Source organism: Neodiprion pinetum, chromosome 4, assembly GCF_021155775.2.
Source record: "Neodiprion pinetum isolate iyNeoPine1 chromosome 4, iyNeoPine1.2, whole genome shotgun sequence".
Lineage (NCBI taxonomy): Eukaryota > Metazoa > Arthropoda > Insecta > Hymenoptera > Diprionidae > Neodiprion > Neodiprion pinetum.
In genome coordinates this window covers 25,708,770-25,730,567 of record NC_060235.2, presented here as the reverse complement: position 1 = coordinate 25,730,567, position 21,798 = coordinate 25,708,770, and the positions used below count along the sequence as shown (strand labels likewise).

Below are 21,798 nucleotides of genomic sequence, written 5' to 3'. Positions count from 1 at the left end.
GTGTAGTAGAAATATGTTTCAAGATCAAACAAAAGCAAGTCAATCAGTTCACTCGTACGATAATTAATCGATCGTTAAGAAATTTTTGCTAAATTTGCAAACCAATCTGCGTAACAAACTCGGTGTAAAAGTTTCAATAAAGTTAATGAAAATCTGAAAGAAGCTTAGAAGCCGGACGGTTCGTCATCGGAAATGTTGGAGGTCTTCACGCATTGTCGTGGCTAATCGTCATCAAGCCGGTAATTTTCAAACGTCGAATTTCATCGGAATCTGTTGAGTCAGTTTTGGCGTGTACCAGATGATACACGATGCGTCTAAAAATTCTAGATAGTCAATGTAAGAGTGACGAAGCCTTCTAGTTCCGGGACGAGGGTCAGAATTTGGTTTTAAGCTACACATGTTTTCTTACGATGACAAATCTGCAATGCTAACAGCTTGACGATGATCGCAATGCCTAGATAAAATAACCATACTTGCAAACAAGTGGGATGAATAATAAAACTTGGTTTTTTTGGGAGGTACAAGGAACTGTTCATTTTTGTACAATTTTTTTTTTTTTAGAGAGATGTAGAAAAGAGTTGAAGGTGATAAGTTCAAAACTTTAGTGCCATTTTCAGAGATTTATCTGAATTCGGTAAAAGTGTTTAAGTACAACGCGAAGACCACTCAATTTTACAATTAGTCCAAAAATTTCACGGTATCAGCCATACAAAGTCGATTTACCGGAATTCGGAATTATACAAGATATAATCTGAACATATTTATGTAGTAATTTCAAGAGAAATTCAATGCGCGTGTTCAGTAAATATTTTTTTACACAATTTTCAAGTCAATTAGTGAAGTCCGCGTTTTTTACAGATTCAAGACACGTATAATAAGCGTATTAAGCTTGAACACTTGTTATTTCGTAACCAGGAATTTAAGAGGTTTGTAACATAAAGTTTCGTCCGCCTTTTTTATCACCGATTTGATTTTCCATCTAAATTTTATCCCTCTCGACAGAATTGTCTTTCCGACATTGTAAATCTACATTTTTATGCACTGCCCAAGCTTGCCTGAATTTTATACAAATGTTCTACAATGAATGAGTGAGTGATTGGACCTATTTCCACTTTGACGATATTGAAACATGAAAACATGAAATTTTTACACAGCATGTCTTTTTCAGTACCAAAGATTGTCTATAAGTTTCGTAGTGGGCGGAAAAGTAGTTCAAAAGTTACGAGGAACAGTTTAAATGAAACTGTGAAATTTCTCATCCATACGTACCATAATGTGGCGGTACGAACGGTGAAAGTTACACAGTCGGTATTACGATACGCGACGCGTCGTTGAATTCTTACCTTGGATGAATATGCTTAAAAAATATTGTCCGGCGGTACGGAACTCACGTATCGTCTCAGGAATCGTGTCAAATGATAGATTTACTACAGAGTATATTCCTCGAGAAAAGGTCGTTCACAATAGAACATAAAATTTTTGTCAACGAACGTTTTTCACATGTCGTCCAGGTGGGAAAAATCAAAACATTGTTGAAATCAATTTATTGTATGAATTGCGAAGAAATCACGTGTCGAAAAAATCCGAAAAAATTCAAAGTTCATCCTTTCAATGTAATATATTTTGATCGTGTGAAAGGGTGAATCAGATTAAAATGGGTCAGGGAAGCCAACCGTTCGATTTGACGTGGAATGCCCCATATATGTATATGTGTGTATATGTATATTTTTTTTTTCTTTCCAAAGCAGATTTTCGCGATGACATGTCTATCATAAGTCAGACGGTGCGGTGAAAAGGCGAGGGTCACCCTGAAGAAATGATCACCGCTGCAGCGGGAGGATTCCCGCAAACAGTCGAGTTTACAAGAGCCTCGTGTCCTGGATCGGGGGAAGCTGGGAGAGAATAGGGGTGAGTAATCGCGGCCGATGCAGGGGGCTTTTTGAGCTTCTCCCTGCAGGCTGATTTAAACTGAGTCACAGCGGTCCGGCGGTTGGGGTGAGAACACGCGTCATAATCAACTCGCCGATTGAATATCAATCATCGGCAGCTCAAAAGCATCGCACCAAACATCCCCGGACGGCAAAGGGGGAGTAATAATGGGAATAATCCCCGACTCTTCACCCCACGGATTCGATCGGCGATGGGATCTTGGACTCGACTCATACGGCACGTGCCGCGGGTCTCTCTTCCCCAGCCGCAGAAGATTAAACGGCGAGATCTCTGCGCGCGTACATGTGTATCGGGTACGCAATTGGCCCGAATTGAGTAAATACGTAGACGATTTGCAAAACGTCAGTTTCGTCATTTTTACAAGTTTTTATTGCCGTCTCGCGTCATCGAGGGACGTGAAAACCCTCCGGACTTCCGTCGAAAGCTCGTCTCACGCTGTCGGACCTGAATCATCGACCGATCGTTTGACGTCAGTGTCGCGTCGCTTTGCTATAAATCAGATTCAGAATAAATAATCTTGTCGTAATTGTCAATGGTAAATGTCGCGGTCCTTGACGCTTGAATGACCTGTAAACAACTCATTTGTTAATACACCGATAAACACTCTTACGCTTATTCATCTTAATTGGACCGCTTGTGCGCGACGTTGGAAAAATGAAACTAGACTCATCGGAGAAGAAGATAACGAATGCGAACTCTCAATTCGTCGACAAACAGTCCGTGATTCTCGGTCACGTGGAGTGAAATTTCATCTTCTATTCGATATGTGCAAGAAACTTACAGATTTGGTCATTTTTCGACACGATAACTTCAAATGACCACTTAAGGGAAAATTCATTTTTCCTCGTTAGTCAAAATACATCCGATTGAGTTACCTGGATTAATAATTTCGTAAATTGGTTATCTGAGATATTTGACATTTTACGAAGACCTCCCTGTTTCATCTGTGAAGTAGATTTATCATGTTTTTTGGTTGTGTAATTTTTCGCATGTCTGCAATAAGATCTCATCATCATTTTATCCGTCAACGGTTGTCGGCGTTTATCTCCGGCCAGTTCGGTTAATTTTGTTAATTCCCTACCGATACAGGAACACTTAAGGAAAACCAGGCAGTTAATTCGGACCAGCATTAAAACCAGTCAAGTCTGAAACAATAAAGCATTAGGCGATGGTCGCGTGCTGCGGAGCACTGGAGAGTCGCATATGTCGCAGCGGAACGAAAGGGAATTATCGCAGGGAAGTCGGATTGAGTATATTTTCAGCTATACAGTGGCGAAATGGTGAATGGGCAAACGAGTAGGCAGTTGAGTGAGCGAGGGATTGAATGGTGGATGACGCAACGTTCCGAGCCTTCGTCACGGGGGTGACGTGTCGGCCCATTATCAACCCCTCGGAAAATTACGCTATCGCTTTTCCGCGGTTTGCCATGGTGGAATATAGAGAACCTGAACGGAAAAGTCGGGGCTTGTTGTTTTGCGTTGTAAAATCAAGCGAAAGTGTCGAACTATTAGAAAAAAAAAAAATTGATATTTCAGTTTATTCCGTCCTTCCGAACATTCAAATTTTAACAAGAAACTTGCGGATATGAGTGAAGTAGGTAACAAAGCCTTCGAAATGACCAAAATATAATCCATGAAAATGATGGATTAATTTTTTTATTGTCTACTTTTTGCATGGACACGATTCATAAATATCTTGAAAAATGCATTTCTGGCTCTGCAGGAAAACCTGGAAACGTCAGGGAATTTTATGACGTCCTAAGTTTGAGACCATCCTGACTGTACACGTCTACCTGACCAGGCGCCGAGTTTTATCTAATCGCTCGAAGCTCCATTTTCACGATGAAACGGAGAGGAGATAGTATCGTTGCAAAATGTACCGCGCTGTTCATTCCTTCGGAACAACTGCAGTAAAACGTACGCGTTTCATCACGTCTCTTAGAAAAACGATACGTCATACGCCACGGCGCCAGCTTCACTTTCCTCTCTTCGAGGTGAGGTAAGCACTTCTTGCAATTAGTCAGACGGACGTCGAGACCCTGCAACACCCGCTCGAAATGAGAACACGTGAAAACCTTCATCAACTTTCGTTTAACCGTTAATTAAACTTGTCCTACGTCTCGTAGAGAATGGTGAACAACGTAATTGGACCGAGAGAAATTTCTAGTTCTGGCCACCGTGCGGTCCTTAACTATTTTTATTTTTTACCCTAACAGAAAAATATTGTTTCGGGTATAAAACAAAAATTAGTATTGCATAACTGTAACCAGAAAGTTACTGTTATTTTTGATTATGATCACTCGTGTTATATTTTTTTAGTAACTATAATTGCAATTATTTGATGCTGGTGCTTATATAAATTGATTATAAGGCCTTGTGGGAAATTAAACAAACAGATTGAATGTTGGAGTTACCAGGAAATGAAGTATTGACGACTATAATCACACAAAATGTATACTTTTATCATATTTTCTTACAATTCTGACTGTACTTGAAGTGAAAAATGATACCCATGACAAATTACCTTTTTCTCACTATAGAAATTAATGTATTTACACCGTGAAATTATGCATCTACACACCGGAGGCAGAGAAACAGCTTTAACAATTTTTCAGAAATCTAATATGACTTCAGATATTTCATGGTCAATAAATATCATGAATTGATCATTTTGATGTGGAAAACCAACAGACGCAGTTTCTCATACATACGTGTCTTTTTTATTTTTAACTTCCAGCTTCCCCATTTCCAGATAGGAGAGGAAATTGTAATAATCGTCCTGAAAATTGAAAAACGATCGTTGAATCTGTGTGTCCGTAAGATCAATTTTCACCTGAGGATATCTCGAGATCGAATAAACCGATTATTATAATGATTTCGACGTGAATCGATGTGAATTTTCCTAACTCAACTATGATAATATTTTCAGCAATATTTATTTCTAAGAATAAAAATATTTTTCACGAAGATTTTGACCCTCGCAAAACAATGGGAATATCGGCCGGTTCTATGACGATGAGTTCTTTCAAGCCGGTCGATTCATCCTGTTTGTTTACTTAATAATAATTACATTAATTTTCCCGCAATAATTATATGACAAGACTAAACATATTGCTTAAACATTACATACGTGCCATGCATCGAATTTCGAAAGTTTGTCGTAAATTATCGTCACTTCAGTCGTTGGGCGATTCCGTGAAACTGAATCACGAAGTAAGTATTGCATTAAGTTGACAAAGCAATATCTGACTCACATCTTGATTACTCGCAAGTTTGTTTCGGTTTTTGAAAGAATCACCAGCCTATCCACGTCGACGAGTCGCGGCAAGTAGTAGAAAGTAAGAAAATCTAATAATTGGCGACGCCTTGCGTGAAAAAACCGTCACACAGGGCGATTACTTATCCTCTCTGCAAGTGGAAACTGGGAAGCCAAAAAAGAAAAAAAGTAACCCGAGTACGTCGTATAATACGCTCGCACGTAATACAGATGCGTATATTGACTCAAGCTGTCGTTGGGAATTGATTGCGAGTGCAGCAGCCAGTCAGTCCCTTGTAATGCGTATATGGCGTGGTGTGATGATTGGATGACACGTAAGGGGGGCGACGGGAAAAGCTTGCTCTATGGCACATGAGTCATTTTGTGTACGCATTCACTTGTCCTAGGTAAGTTTGTTTGCCCGATTATCCTTACGTTCAGCAATCCGACAACAAGTATCTTTCAGTCGCGACGTCCCATTGGTGGGTAGGTCTCGGCGCGCTCTGATAACGCTCGCGATATCAATCACGTGCACTTTTCATTTTACTTCGTTTAGGTTTTTTCACCAAATTCCACCCTCTTCACTCTCAATTACACTCCCGCTAACTGCACCGAAACGTTATGTGTGTACTGATATCTTGACAAGCGTGTAACGTGTACAGACTAGATAATATCGGACAAAGCGTGGCACGTGCAGTGACTAATGTCGGAACTTCAAACCCGATAACGCGCGACCCTCGGTGATACGCAATATGCTCGAGAAGCTGACCAATATCCGTTTCGTTTTGTTCTATTTTTTTAGTCTCTTCGAAAAGGATTCAAGGATTCGTATTCGAATAGACCTCGCGATTAGCTTGACGAACAGATTTGGCCATTGGAATCGTTCCGATATTCTAACGGCGCAGAGTGTCAACCCTTCGAACCAAAGAGATTCGTCGTTAATGTTCAATGAGAATTTTTGTACGAACATATTCCTTGCAGTGTTCGTCGAGAAAAAGGATAGATAGTTTTCTTTTTGAGTAAGGTGATGTTTGAAGTCATACCGTTGAGATAGCCAAGATTAGCCTGACTCGCTCGCAAGTGATAAATGATAAAAGTGATGAAACGATTCGTTGTTACAAAGCACGTTTGTTATAATCATTCGTTGAATATCCCTTTCGATGATGACTTGGCAGTCCACGATTTCTCAGAGAATCTTACTGGCTTCGGTTAGAAAAATCTAGAGAGTCGGTACTTGAAACCCAATACGTTATCATCTGTCTTCGTAGGTTGAAGTCTTCATTGCTAACATCCGGGAAATTCGGAATTCAACCAAAACAACCAAATATTTTGATATTTTTAATAGTTTATGCGGTGAATGGAAAAAAAAAATTCTCTCACAGAGGTGTTCGAAGTTCTGTAGTGATCGGTCGAACGTTTTAGGCGACCTTTTGCTCCAGGATGTTTCCAGCCTCTGGTAAAATCAGGGCGATTTGAACTACCCTTCAATGTTTCTGGAATGCTGTTTAAAGGAAGTGAGATGGCAAGTTGTGTCATGCGGCGGCTGCTTTTATACCAAAATAAGAAAACCCGTGGTGACTTACTCAGCGCAGTGATTCAGAAATGATACAACCGAGGAGAGGTGGTATGTTTTATCAACGAGTTTTTCAGATTCTTCGACAGTGAGTGAACTTCCGACTACCGGTGAACATCCCCTGTCAAGTCACGACTGAATTACGCGAACGAATTTCGTAGAAGACGACTGTAATCCAGACTTGCTCTTTACCGATAACCTGCACAAGACAAGGGTCTTCGCATTTTACTCGAAAAAATTTTCAAGTTTCACCGATCTTTCCGTGAACTCGTATTACTCGGAACGCGAAGATGAAATTTTTGACGAGATTGATTTGCAAATCAGGGTCATGCAGGTTTTTCTGCAGGTGAATTCATCGCGACCCGTTTAAGTCATACTAACTGCATAAATTGTCTTGGCAAATGTTACGGAGACCTCGTCATAAGTTACAAATTTACACTCTCTGAGTGTATTCATTGCACTTTGATCAGCATTCCTGATATGGAGATCCATTGTGGCGCGAAATCGTGATGAGGATGAAGACGCGTGAGGAAGGTTGACAGACCCGTAATCTCGCCAGGTGTGACTAATACTTGTAAATCTATAAATAATGAGATACACAGCATCAAGCGCTGATCTCAACATTTTATGCTCTGCGTCTCAAGAGAAGCGCGTGGCTATCCGCTACCGAAACACTCGATTCCTGTGCCAAAATTTCAAACAATGGTATTTAGGTTGAAAAGTTCGTACGCCATGATAAAGATACGTTGTTTACTGGCAGCTAATTCACAGAATCATCTCTCCCGATTGCCGCAGTGCATTTTTATTGCAATCGTATGCTTTTTGTGTTACTTTCTATAAATGTCCGCATATTTAATGTACCTTCAGTAAAATATGACACGCACTTTTCTTAAAAACCATGAAAGATCATTCGAAATTAACGAGGAATCATATTCGCATTTTTTTTTTAAGGTATGAGTCAAGGAAAGAAAAGAAAAAGGAAAACTGAGAGTTTGAGGAGGTTGTACAGTTGGAAATCAATTAAGTGTTTATCATAATATCACATGTATGAGCTGTACAATGTTTGCCATAGAAGGTTTGAAAAAAAGTGACTGAAAGTATGAAAGAGAGCTTAGATACTGTTTTTTTTTTTTACTTTAAATTGTTTAAAATCGGTAAAAAGTTTAGTAGAATCGTTCAATTCAACCGTTTAGAAGACTGTTTGTCACAAATTCAGCAAACTAAATTTTTCTCTCCTCTCAATAGTCAATTTTGTATTGCTTGTATTTTTTCATGAAAATCAGTATGCGTGCAATGTCGACAAAATAAATCTTCAACGATGCTAACGTGATAAAAGAAATTGCCATTGTGGGATTGTATAGAACAATCTTCCAAATAAAATGACTCAACACAGAGAGTGAAATCTGAAAAGTCTACTAAATTCTTTACCGTTCTATAGCGATTTGAAATTAACAATCAATATCAAAGTTCTATTTTTAATTATTTCAGGATGTTATTATTAGGCATTATTAAGAGAAACACCGTAGTTTACGATTGTGTTAAATTGTGATAAAGTTATTAGACAAGTAGGTACTGATTTCAAACTGTACGTACAACCTTTACCCTATCACGCGGTGTCTTTCCATCTCGCGTTATTTCTTCTCGTGTATATATTTTGTAAACAAGAATGCGCACGGCTTTCTCCCCTCGACGAAAAAAATAAACAAACTATTGAATCTTAAACTAGAAGCCTTAAAGAACATACATGCTTTTTTTCACAATTCTCGGAGCTCTTAAAATAACCGGAACAAGGGTAAAACGCGAAAGACCCCATGTGCCAGCCAACGTGTACGGTGAACCACGTGACAGGGTAAGGGTTAAAATCGTCAGCTCGCCTGACTTTCCCTTTTTATTTTCATCGTCATCGGAGACGAATGTCCAACGTCTCCGGGGCCGATCACCGAGCAAGAAGTTCGCGTAATAAGCATCAAGGAAGGCTGCAGACTGCGGACAGACAGTCATCAGACATGGGAGCAGACGTTCGGTACGTCGTCGCATCGTCTTGGAGAATTTCCCAGAAGAAGACGCACTTACGGCACGATTCGCGCGCGTGTGCGAAAATACGGGCGAATAGTTGGCGACGCCGGCATCGCGGCGTGAGACGCGGATCCAGGATCCAAGATTCCTCGGAGATGAGCTGTACCCACGTCCTTGAGGTCGAACGGTTTGCTTATTTACGGAACGCGGGCATGCCACGTGAGAGACGGCCAAAAACGGTGCAGAAAGGCGTTTGTCATCCGCCACGTGGCGTGACTAAATCACGACGCTAATCGACCGATCTGCGAAGACTCGGTCTATAAATAGATAAAGCTCGCTGCATACTCGGAGCTTTTTATGAAACTCCCCGCTCTACACTCGCCGATTATACCGAGACCCATTTACTCGCTTTAGGATGCGACAAGTTTCACGGAAAGCTTCTGCTACAATATCACTTTCTTCGTGCTAAACTGTTCGGTGAATCCTTATGGATCATGGGTACTCCTTACTTCGAGTTACTTGTCTACGTATATGCAGGAGCAATGAATCCGAGTGAAAAAAATTTGTGAAATTTCATGCTCCGGAATTCTGTTGTTATTTAAACGAGTTTGCTGCCATTTTTGCTGGCAGTGATAATATTTTTCATCGAGAAGTTGAAACCGTATGAGTACGAATAAGTCAAATTTCAAACGTTTGTTGATGACTGTAATTGTGCACGGGATCAAGTACAAATTTACCCAGGAATTGGGTAAGGAAACCATCTATTATCATTATATTATATTTGAAGTTGAAATGAAAAGTGTATCAGCTGTATACGCAACGATTTGTCCTATTATTACTGAAGTCGGAGATACGTCGGGTTTGTTTTCGAATTCACAAGATTCATTTTTATATTTGAACCGTGTGTTGAGTTCGCGATTCAATTAACTTAGCAACTACGTTGATAGATGTTTACTCGATAGCGCTAAATTCAGATGCTGGATCATCTCACGGTAAGGATCTTGTTTTTAATGGAAAAGTTTAACGATTATTTTCAATACCTTTAGTTGCGTACAGTTTAAACAAGAAATACCGATGCAAGTATCTCTTCTCCGTAAGAATAAAAATTATTCTGAAAGCGTTTAATTTTATTCGCACGTAGGTATTTTTGCAGGCGTAACACTTTTGCGAATTTCATGTTTTCACAGAATAAATCATCTTCTGTGGGTGATTCATCTGTTCTTTGTGACGTATCCACCGATGACTGAGTAGAGATGTAGCAGGGAAAACGAGGGAGAGTAACAAATTCGAAATAGTTAGCATCACTCGAAGTTTGATTCAATGTATTCGCTTCAAGTGATAAAAAATGCTACTTTCCCATTCATGTATTATTTTGTTTATTGGGAAATTATATTTTTACATGTTTACATTGAGCAAGTGAAAATCACATCACAGGAAAACGATACTTTTTCCAAATCCTCATATACCTATGCTTTTTTTTGAAAATCATTACTCTTTTAATCGTAGAACCTATTAATTTTGATCAGGTAGTCATTTGATTTGAATTCGCAATATAATTTTTGAATAATCGTGGAAATTCCACGCTTAACATTGCGAAGCAATTATCCTCTGACCAAATATTTCCACAGATTAACTTTTACACAGGTAAACAATTTCCAGGTAATCTTGAATCCGAAACGATCACATTCCACGTAGATTCGAGGACGATATTTACCTTTGTAATTTTGTATTACGAAAGTCGCAGTCGCAGGTTCTAACACTATCACCTTCGTGGAAATTCATCGATTCTCATTACACACGCTGTCAAAATATCAAAACACATACCAGAGAACCAAGTATTGGGTTTGCCTGGCTAACATTTGAACATATATGATTGATATTTTACAAGAGTAAAAAAACTTGCGAAAACATGAACTTCGCTTCCACGCTACTTGCTTTATATTGCAAATTCGTAACCTCGCTACCTTCAGCCAATACTTAGAGTTCGATTAAGATTCTGTGACGTCAATAGGTGGGCACATGAGTCAACCGATTGATGTCTCGGCGGCCCTGAGGTCTTTTCTTTGTGTCTTTATTCCGGGACGCGTGCATCAAGTTTCGATCAATGAACCGGCTGCTGCTGCACTACACCGAGCTGTGAGAAACATATAAATAAAAATAGTTAACCCGAGGTGAGTATACGAGGAAGCAGCGAATGGTGCATCTCGAGATCTCGCGGAGTGTCCTCGGAGTGTAGAGTCGAGGCCGGTGCAAGCGAACTGTATAATTTGGCGATGAATTTAAGGACGTGTGGGACGTACAGTCAGCTCAAAAATATGTCGAAACAAAGACATGGCCGTAAGAAAATTTGAAAAGTGTAACTCTAAGGCTTCAACAAAAAGCACAAAGGCACTCAAATTCAGATGTGAACGCTGATCTGCGACTCAAAACATCAAGGAAATCACCTTTCGTACTGAAAAATCCATGAACAGGTTTATCTAATCAACATTGCGTTCGACGGTTAGTTTATTACTGAAATATGTAGTTGTGGTAACGAGAATCTATCGAGGATTCATTCGGAAATAAAATCAGCTATTGTTAATCAGAATCGGATAATTAGCAATGCCGATTCTTAGTTGATGAAATTATTTAACAGCAGCTGTTTGCATTTAAGACACATTCCTTGAAAGTGTCTAATTGCCGACTCCAACCTTTCGTTTCACCAACCTTAAATTTCGACGATTTTTCGGCCTGACTGTACGCCCCGTACATGCTTAATGCGGCGAAAAAGAGTCGAGCGTAAAGGTGAGGCGGAATCGTATACTTAACTGTGCAGGTATCGTGCAACTACACTCTCGAAGCAGCCGATCCAGCCGCGATAAAAGCAACGCGGATTCGGCCGGCTGCCTCCCGCAGGATGACGTCGCGACGTCGGCGTCTGGACCTGGACGGAAATATCCCTCGAAATCGTGACTCACGGACTCGGCTTCCCTATATTTACCAGCGGCAATCGTGCCGGTGCTACCGGAATAGGTTTACTATCGTCTTGCAAGGGCGGGAGAATTTCTACCACCCTTCGACGCCCCCGAACACCCGATGTCGAAGAATCCTCCACGAAGCCTCCGTTTCATTTGGAAACGGCGTCGTGTGTTTGCGTGACGTGAGTTTTGTCATTAGTCGCTTTTCTTCGCACGCGAACCACTCGGAGAATTTCGACTCATTTTTAGTCCAGGAGAAATTCGCCCGCATACACGGATATACCGATTTAGCAACGATTACGGCGATTTTTTTCACACTTTTATATCACTCAGAAGTTCCTTTGAAGTTGGAGCGAAATTTATTCGTGTTTGATTACGCGCTTTTGAAGAAATCGAGAAATTTATAAGTTTTGATACTTTTTTTTCCCCACAATATGTCCACTAAATTTCAATCATTCCCATAACGAATGACTTGAATACCCTGGCAATTAAAATTAGGCTAATAATCGTTTCAGGAATTCCACGCAGCGAGAATAATTTCACTTGGACAAATTTTTCATTCGCTATCTTCAACTTAAGACTAACAATCTTTTTGTGTTCGTATAGTATTGAGCCAGATTATACCCGTGTAGTAGGTATGACTTTTACAATTTTTTAAACGGCCTCATCCGTCCATTTCTTTATTAACAAGATTATCAGCTTTTCCTATAAAAATCGCAAAGAAACTATTATTGTCCGAAGTAGTAGGTTAATGAAAACGCTGTTTTGTCATCAATTCGGTAATCCTTTTACAAAAATTGTACCAACTTTCTGATAATTACTATCGTTAAATGGAATAACATTGTTATAATAGTCTTTCCTTGCATAGGGACATCACTGCACGGAAATAACCGTCTTATCTGTTCCATCACGAGTAATAACCAACTAAGGATCGGATTTAGAAAGTAGGAAGACCAAATATTCAATGTCGTCCCTAAATTCGGATGAAATTCAATAGAGAATTTCTTTTCACCCAAAATGTCGAGTCATTGAAAAAAAAAAACCGTTATTACACAGGCTTAACAAACCTCAAAATTTTCATTTTTTCAAAATAACCAAGGCATTCTTTACGTTCTTCCAAGCCCTCAAAAACAACCTATAGATTGCTGACAAATTTCGTGAAACTTAGTTAACGACATGATCCGAATTCACCCGTTGTACAATTGTCGGTGGAAAAATTCTAAAAACAAAAAACCAAGTCAAAAATAAAACAAACAGAGTCTTGGGCTAAAAATAATAGTGAGAACTTTCGACGCAGTAGCTGCGGTAACTAGGACACCGTGGAAAACCGCATGAGTCAGCTATAAAAATATTGTCGCTTTTCCGTCTACGGAGTTGACTCTGAATGCGAGTAAAAAAATGTCTACCACAAGAATATCTACAAAACGATCAAGACTTGGCTCTGAGTCAACCGATATGAATTTTAATTGTTTCAGCTACAATTGTGCGGATCGTACAAGGCAAATTCCGCAGAGGTATGTAACAAATACCATATTAGTGCGGATTTCTTTTGTTACATTTACGGAAATGTCAGGATTCGTCGCCGCGTGAGTCGACTGAACAAAATACGTATATACAAAGTACAATTATAACGTACTAGAGTTTGTCCTTGTTACGCGGAAGTTTATATTTCCATTTCCTTTTTATTGTCCACTGCCATTGATGCACAATTGCTGTGCTATTGTTACGCCACAACTTTCGCCTCACTGATAATGCTCGCGTCAAATCTCATTTTGGCTGTATGGCGGCTTGTTATTATTCTCTGTACCTGTTCAAGTTGTCATTTTACAGATGAAGTGAACAGTTATTTCCAATTTTGAGCCAGGTTGTATGGCGATCTCTTATTTCATTTTGTGCTGTAAATTACCGTCATCCGGCGCAATATTGCGCCGTGAAAACGGTAAGCATACTATAAGCCACGCATTGCGGTATAAATGGTTGTATATATCCCAAGGTGACTTGAGTATCCACGTTGACTGAAGATATGGGTATGAAAACTCACAACCCTGGGTTATTTTTCGTAAGAGTTCGGCGGGTCTGGGTTGGTAAAAAATTGAGTTGAATCGGATGATGTACAAAATGGTGAATTCAAATTTTTTTAGACTTACTTGAATTAGACTGAATTATCGAGAGAAAAATTGAAATTCATGATTTGAAATCAATTAAATTGAATTCAAGAAATTTATCCGAATTGATAAAATTAATTTGTAATTTATACAAATCAAGTTGAAGTACTTGATTTAATTTGAATGAATTTAACTGAAAAAATTATTTTGTCACTAAAATATCGAGTTATTTCCACCACCAAGAAACAAACAGCACCAATAACGCAGTAAAAATTTATTTATTTCAAATTTCTATCACTAAGTGTGTGCATGACATATATCTGAAAGATCTACTTACATCTGTGGCCATATCTATAATGTACAATACTCATACTTGGTATACAAATAGCCAGTTAAACTATATGGGTAACATATATTAAGAAGACATAGAGGTGGCCAGATATTAATAATCGCATACGATGAAAGGATTTTGGCGAATGTACCTTTTCAATATAACTCCAAGTCCCTGATTTTTCGTTTTCGTCATTGTCAAAAAGACCTCCGTTTCGTCAAATTGATTCATTCGATTAGCATCAGTAACAACGAAATTTGATTATCTAATCGTCAACGCATTTTTCCCATCTTCTTTTAATTGCGCGTATTAATTTTTTTTTACACGCAGGCCAGTTCACCGCGATTTTTTTCTTCTAATTCGCAGTAAAGCTGATCAGTATATATCATCTCGTTACAAAAAGTGGTTATGCATATAATCTAATCCATGTAATCTCGAAACGACTTTACTATACCTATCCTAATGAATACAATGTGATCAGACTAAATTCAATCATTAGACACAACTAGAATACTGCACGTAGATAAAATGTAAATGATTTAAAAAAATTATCGCCACCTTTCACCCTCGACAGCTACTTCGAGAACGGTTAGCCCGGTCCCTTGTCCTAGACCCTAATAAACTTTGGGCATGTAATTGGATTTGAAGAACTTCAACTTCAGCGTAGATCATGGAATGGAATTTACATTAACACTAAAAGCCTAAGCGCAAGTCTGCTCTCCATCCTTGCAAAGTTCGTCGTCATCCGAAAACATCTACGTATCGTGGAGCCAGACTTTCATCGGGATTTTGGTGAATGCCTTGTTGAGAAAACCTCGGAAGTGAGTAGCGATGCTTGTACTTGCTGCTGGCCGCATTTCTTCAATGATTTCCTTTGCGTTCTCGTTCAGGAACTGATTCATGGCCTGACCAATCACGTTGTTTCCATTCAATTCGTCGACGATGCGGAACCTCGCTCTTCCAAGACTGAAGTCTATCACGAGGTGAGATATCCTCATGTATCGAACACCTTCGCGAATCTCCTCGATCCCCTGGACTTGAGCAATGGCAGCCACTTCGCCTGAAATAATGCTGCTGGTTAACTCGTTCCGTGAACAATCTACATCTAACGTGTATTAATTGCAAGATAGAATGAAAATCCGAGCTGCTAAGAGGAATTGTGTAAACGCTAGTGACGTTTTCGAATAGTCGGTAACTTACGAAAACTACGTTCATCAGACTTGAACACTTCGAAGACTTGAAAAGTACTTCGCAGATGTATTTACACCGAGCTTTGGGAATGATTGAAGATGAAGGTTAAATTTAATTTGTCACGCTGAGAAAAATTTCATTTGTTATAGTAACTAGACAATTCTTGAAAAACTGATATCGTTACAATAACGGTTTGAATATTTTTGGAATTACGAGAAAATTAAGTAATCATTTAGTTCGATTACAGTTGTCGATACTGCATTTTCTGGTTATTGCAACGTTAAATTAGATTTTTTAGTTATCTACATTTTTTAAATCAATTAAGAATGGAAAATCACTATATTGTTCCACCTACATCAAATTAATGCAACGGTTGCGAGGAAATATAGTACGAGTCACCGGTAACCAAAAAGAATAGTAACCGCACACGAGATTTTCTAGTTACACGTATCGCTTATGGTAAAAAACAAAATGTAAATTTTCAACCGGTAAATACCACAATTTCAATAAACAAAAACAAGTCAATCAATTCTAACAATTCAAGATTCTCGAAGGAAATGGACTTATTATCAAATAAAATCAATAGTTTCAATCCGTACTAAAATTGTATAATTCGTTTCAGTTTAAGGGAATTGTAAGTAGCTTAAGATGAACCGCCATTTTTTTTTTCTCAGGATTGACGTCATGCAGTAACTTTCATTATCGTAAGAGCATCGGAGAATGAATACAAAATATGTATACAAGCGACTCGGATCATTTTGAACGACGAATGAACTGCACAATATCCAGCGACTCGTGAGCATAGTATAATTTTATTATTAGCAGGGAACGAATTGTATTGACAAAATCGCTTACTGAACACTGCCCAGAAGTCGCCTTGACTCTGAATGGGGAAGAGTAGAACATTTCCGGCAACTTCGTAGCGTCCTCGTAGTTCGATCTTCGGAATGGTAATGTGGAAGTCAATCCTGAGGTTCGGAATGTCTGCACGTGCCTTGCTGACTGTAAAATTACCAGGACCAATGGCGTTGATGTTCTTGAAGAGAGCGCTTACTCTGACTGCTCCTTGACCATTCTGCATACCCAATTCAGGAATGGTCAGTGGTTCAATGGGAGGAAGTTCCAGCTCAGGGAGTCCTGTAGATACAAATGTCAGGGTACGTTAGAATATTATTCAAATGCTGTGATTAAATTTTCTGACTCACTGCATTTTTGTTTGAAAAAAACTTTTATTACGTCAACTTTGGAAGGTGAATTCTTATCCAACATTTATTTTGTCAACCTCAGCATGATTATGAGCGTTAGACAATTCTGACAGCAATGGCCTCGCGAAACAGCCACGCGGTTTAGAAAGTCCTATCAAATTCGGAACCTAATTCGGTTTGTTTCAATTTGTGTACAGAGTTCCAGGCATTGCGCGTTGTTTAGATCGTATTACGCAATCAGAGGGTTCGCTATTTGTAACGTCTGTCGTTTGCATAGCTGGCAGGCACTTACTTCGGTATATATAAGTAACCACATTAGGAAAATGTTGCACAATCGTGTGTGCATGTAGGTAATGATATTCCGGGTGAATCTACCCGCGTATTGTGCGTATAATAATTCAACTAATACCCTGGATTGTGGAAAGTTTTATTGTCCAGTGCTCGTTATACTCAACTTTCCTTACATCTGAATTATACATTGCCGTGTACTTTGTACTAGAGCAATTGAGCGCGACACTGAAGGAAGGAAGACTGCAGTAACCGCGGGAGAGTTTCATTTCTTAGAAAGAAAAGGAAAAGCTTATGCAACATTCTTTCTGGAATCTTTCACATGAAATTAATTGCTCGTAACGAGTTATAAACGTAACTCGATTGATTGCAAAAATAGAAAAAAATTCCCATTAAGAATTAGAAAGAGTTTTCAATGGCACGGAAGAGAACTCTCTGAGTCGTGATACAAAAATATGTTGCCAAAAATAACCATGTTAATTAAAAATTAGTTATATAATGATTTTTAGAGGCCGATAAAGAAATTCTTCCGCGGAACAAGCGCAATGCTTTTTACGCTTACATTTTTCAATGACAATTCTGAACGAGTCATGATTTTATTCGGGTCATGTACTGTGACAAGAGAAGAATAACGTTAGCTCATTCTAGAAATTTGTTTATAAAAGTTACAAAGATTTTTCTTTGCAATATTGAATTTAAGGTAATTCTTGTTGATGAAAAAAAAAAACATTTGTAACTTTTGTTGAAGTGCAATTAATACATTTTTCAAATTATCATAGTCGGATTTCAAACTAACAATAAAGAAAAATAATTAGTCAAATATCACACGTTTCTTCGTCTTGTAACAGTTGGCTTGCGAATTTAGGTTCATCGTCAGCAAGTAACTTCACAAGTTGTTGAGAGTTTATTCCGTTATTTACAATGAATATTGAGACGATCTTTGCTAAACAAACTACAACTTTCTCAACTCTGATTTTAGGTAAATATTTTTTCAAATTCCACACAAAGATCTTTATCGTTTGGGTAATCACAGTTCGACATCTTTTCCTCAATTGTTTGTACGAAGAATCCAACATATTTCTGGAAAAACACCATAGATTGCCTTCGAGGATAATGTTGTAAGCTAAAACTTTCTAAAAATTGTTTTCAAAATTACAAAATTATACTTCTGCCCTGTGGTATAATACAATAATAATAATAATCTACGTAAAACTGATCGTGAGTGTATAGTTATTGCACCAACTGCGATACTTGAAAGGATAGTTAGGATTTCGTATTAAAAAAAAAATTTCACAACAACTCACCTCTGATCAAATAGGGTCTCAGGTGGTTTAAGGACTTCTGAATGCAGATATCAATCGCAGGATCCAGTCTCGAGCATGGCAAGATGTATTCGGCTGAAAGTGAAAAAAAAGTAATTACAAGCTGCTTCAGCGCTAGAGTAAAACGATAGATTGTTCAAGGAATTAGCACATTTTAACGCAGTCAAAGTGTCAAAAGATTTGAATGTCAAGTTTCTGCGCGGTGTCGTTAAACCCAGAAAAAAAAAATGTGGCTACCAGATGTCATTACCCTAAGTTAAGTATGTTCTCAACATGACTCCAAATTTCATAAAAACACCTGCTGACCGGCATGGATAAGTATTCAAAAAATTCTTCCTGATATTCCAAAAAGTCTGATAAGTCACAAATTTCGATCACGACGTACGAAGTGCCGTAGCTTTTTACTACATTTGATATGATATTCTCCCTGATATAATGACGATTAAATTTTTAAAACCTACACTTGAACGTTCAACCTGTATTTGCACCATCAAAAAATACTACGAGCGAGATTCAAACTCTTATAAAAATAAATAATAATTGCGAGAATGGTCGTATTTCCCCCCTGGAAATAAATCTCCGACCGCAAGTGCGATGCCGCGTGTATCCTTCTCCCACACTCGGAGTCACCGACGCGACGGGAAAGCAAAAGTTCAAAGCTTAGATAACCGACTTGGCGAGGCGAACTTGTCGCCCGAGGTTAAAACCGCGTGTACGGTAAATCGCCAAAATCATAATACGATGAGTGATGTTTGTTCCTGAGAAATGACACAACCGTGTCTCGGCTTACGCAACGACTCTCTCCCCCCCTCTCTTTATCTCCCTTACGTCTCGGCCATAATTGCCGATAACAAGGCGGGTTCCATTTTTAGGTACCCCGACCCGGTTCGGATCCAAAGGGAGGCTGGAATTGATCCCGATTCGAAAGAAACCGGACGACCTAGGCCGGTTGGCACCGGCAGGAACGCGGCCGATTCCGCTTTCACTTGCCGGATCAGATCTAAGCCCGCACCTCGTTCAGAAAAGAAGTCTCGCTGCGAGGAGCAACTCGAGACGTACGTAACTTTCTCCCCGAACTACCTCTCCGTTGTGTAATCTCTGATATAACCTTCGGCTTCACACAACGCACAGCACGTTGCGACATACTATCGCTGTCTTAGATGCCGCAACTGCCGTCTGTCGCCGTCTCTACGTTATCCAAGTGTATATTACACTTTCCGAAATATCTGTAAGCCTTCCAGCATTTTAGGGCTGGTTCAAATGCCAGAAACAAATTTCCGCCATCGGTTCACGACACAGTCGCGATAAATTCGATAAACGTGTCTTACGGGTGAGAAATTCCGGTTCCTTCAACGGCGCCGATACATCCGCGTCTCTGGCAGAAGCCGCGGCCAGGAATCCAAAAACGAGAACGAACGTTGTACGGGTCATTTTTCTGATCGATGAAACGATTTTTCAAAATATTTCCAACACTTCGCTTTTATCCTTTCTTTATCGTTATTATTTGATTTTATCTTCTTTGGTGATTTCACAGCATTCTTTTAATTCTTTATCGCGTTGTTGAAGTTTCGCTCACTTTATCGACATCTCGCACCGTTCTTTTCGGCTCATTGCGCACAAATCGCGATTTCCTTTTGCAATGGGAGCGGATATTTATTACCGTATTGTTGCTCGAGTCGCCTCTTTGCAACTGCGATAAATCTAACAAAAATCAGCAGCGTTGTGTCGCGACACTAAAGTCGAGACCGGACAAATGTCTGTCTTATATGGGATCACCCCTTCCCTCTCTGTGCTACTCGGCGTCAAGTAACGAACCGTCTCTTTCTTTCCGCGACCCTACACAGTTCCGACAATCATACGCGAAAGATATTGCAGGACTAATTTAGCAATGTTACTCGTTCCTACACCACGGCGTAAAAAAAATTTCCGATTTCCTTTACGTCACTTTCACCGAATCAACCGCAGTTGTCGATTTACTTTAGTCTGGATTAGTAAGGACTTGCTCACCGAATCCCCGCGTGATTACCGATCGCATGCAACGTCTAATTATCGACTCGTTTATTTTCTTACGGCACGTGCAGGATGCGCGGAATCCTCACGTCGCGGTTTTGTTACAGCAGTCGCGTTGCAAAACGCTCCGCTTGTCGATCCCTGCCTCTTTACGAAAGGCACCGTTTTAATTATTCGAGCGGCAATGACCCGGGTCAACATGATACTCGGAGTGGAAGAGACCGCTGTTGCCCAAACACCGTACGTGTCGCGAATCCTCGTCCACTTTACTGACGGTTAAACTACTCGGACTGTGAGGCAGAAATCATCCGACTACTGTACCTGCACAGTTATGCGAGTACCTAACATACAGGTACTCGACCACGCTGCGGATCGAAGTGATTGCCTTGCCAAAAGGAGCGATGCAAATAAGTAAGTGAAATAAGTTATCTGTAAACGATTTCGATTTTTTTGCAATTTCACGTCTTGCAGTACGTATTGAGATGCAAAAATCGGATGAAAGTTGGGGAGCATCGTACAAGTGTGTTTTTTCTTACTGATCCCGAGAGTTTCACCTGAAACCGATTTCATGGTCGTAAAGATCAGACGTTTCTACATCAAGAACATTTTGAATTATACTTTCTCGTGATAAGGATATGAATGAAAATTATAATGTGAAAATCAATCTGTTCAATTAAAGAAAGCCGTAAAAGCTAGGGGTCAAAAATTTTCAGGATACTTGCATAAATCGCTAAATAATCAAAAATTTTACGTTGAATCATTTACAGATAATTGCTGAACCTGCCCAAATCTAATTCATTTTACGTATCTACATTCTATTTCGCTTTTTTTTTTTGTAGAAATGACTTTCTTTTTCTTGGGAAACGTAATTACATTCTGAATTTTTCCTTCGTATATTTATTTAATCTTCAACAAAGTATTTTCGAAACATGACAAAAAGAAAGAAAATTGACGAGTTGCTGCTACCTAATCCGGACTTGATTAAATGTTCCTCTAATGATGATCTAGATGATTGAGTCCTTCCTGATGGTCAGAAATGAGAAGGCGAAAGTTCTTTATAATCAGGTTTGTTGTTGCTATACCTAGAATGAGAATAATTTGGATGAAACAACGTAAAAAAATTACGACTTGAAAAGACGACTGCATGTTCGATCTTGCACAAGTATTTCAAACTTTCGTGTGTTATAAAAACGTAGAAACTTTTTGTTGATCGTACTAATTCTAGTTCAAGTCGTAGAGAATTTATATTCGAATCAAATGAGCTCTGGTTGAATTCAACTGATTCGTAAGATTTCAAGATATCACCAGGACTAGCTGAAAGAAAATAGTTTCCAGAAAAATACGTTTATAGTTTTATGCAGAGTTTTCCGAGGATAATAATTGAATAAATACTGGTAATCACGATTAATCCGCGATTTCCGCAGCAGGAAATGATCTTTTTCGTTACCAAACAACTCTTTCCTTTTCAAATTTTTTAATGTTCCATTAACGAGACACTGTCAATTTTCCATTAGCTCGTACATGGATATAATTCAAATCTTCACGATTTTCACGTTTTTCTATGCGAAAATTCTTCCATACATATTGTAAGAAGG

The 21,798-nt window shown here is 39.1% G+C and overlaps 1 protein-coding gene and 1 long non-coding RNA gene across 2 annotated transcripts; one reads left to right on the top strand and one right to left on the bottom strand.

Annotated features, from left to right (window-relative positions):
* Nucleotides 1-9,180: 9,180 nt before the first annotated feature.
* Nucleotides 9,181-12,611, top strand: LOC124216742 (uncharacterized). Its single transcript, XR_006882691.2, has 3 exons — nt 9,181-9,542; nt 10,806-10,965; nt 11,610-12,611. It is a non-coding gene; the product is annotated as an uncharacterized lncRNA (long non-coding RNA).
* A 1,504-nt stretch (nt 12,612-14,115) lies between these two features.
* Nucleotides 14,116-19,936, bottom strand: LOC124216741 (protein takeout). The gene is made up of 4 exons (XM_046621635.1): nt 19,522-19,936; nt 18,176-18,268; nt 16,234-16,515; nt 14,116-15,247 (listed from the first exon to the last, which is right to left on the bottom strand). The coding sequence occupies exons 1-4, from the start codon at nt 19,622-19,624 to the stop codon at nt 14,943-14,945; spliced, it is 783 nt and encodes a 260-aa protein (XP_046477591.1). The 5' UTR covers nt 19,625-19,936; the 3' UTR covers nt 14,116-14,942.
* Between the last annotated feature and the right edge of the window lie 1,862 nt (nt 19,937-21,798).

Bases quoted from the DNA above. Each gene is read 5' to 3' on its own strand.
- LOC124216741 (XM_046621635.1), bottom strand. From the start codon at position 19,624: ATGACCCGTACAACGTTCGTTCTCGTTTTTGGATTCCTGGCCGCGGCT. The intron at 18,269-19,521 runs GTAAGACACGTT...TTTCACTTTCAG, and splicing joins GGAACCGGAATTTCTCACCC to CCGAATACATCTTGCCATGC. The intron at 16,516-18,175 runs GTGAGTTGTTGT...TTGTATCTACAG, and splicing joins GAGACCCTATTTGATCAGAG to GACTCCCTGAGCTGGAACTT.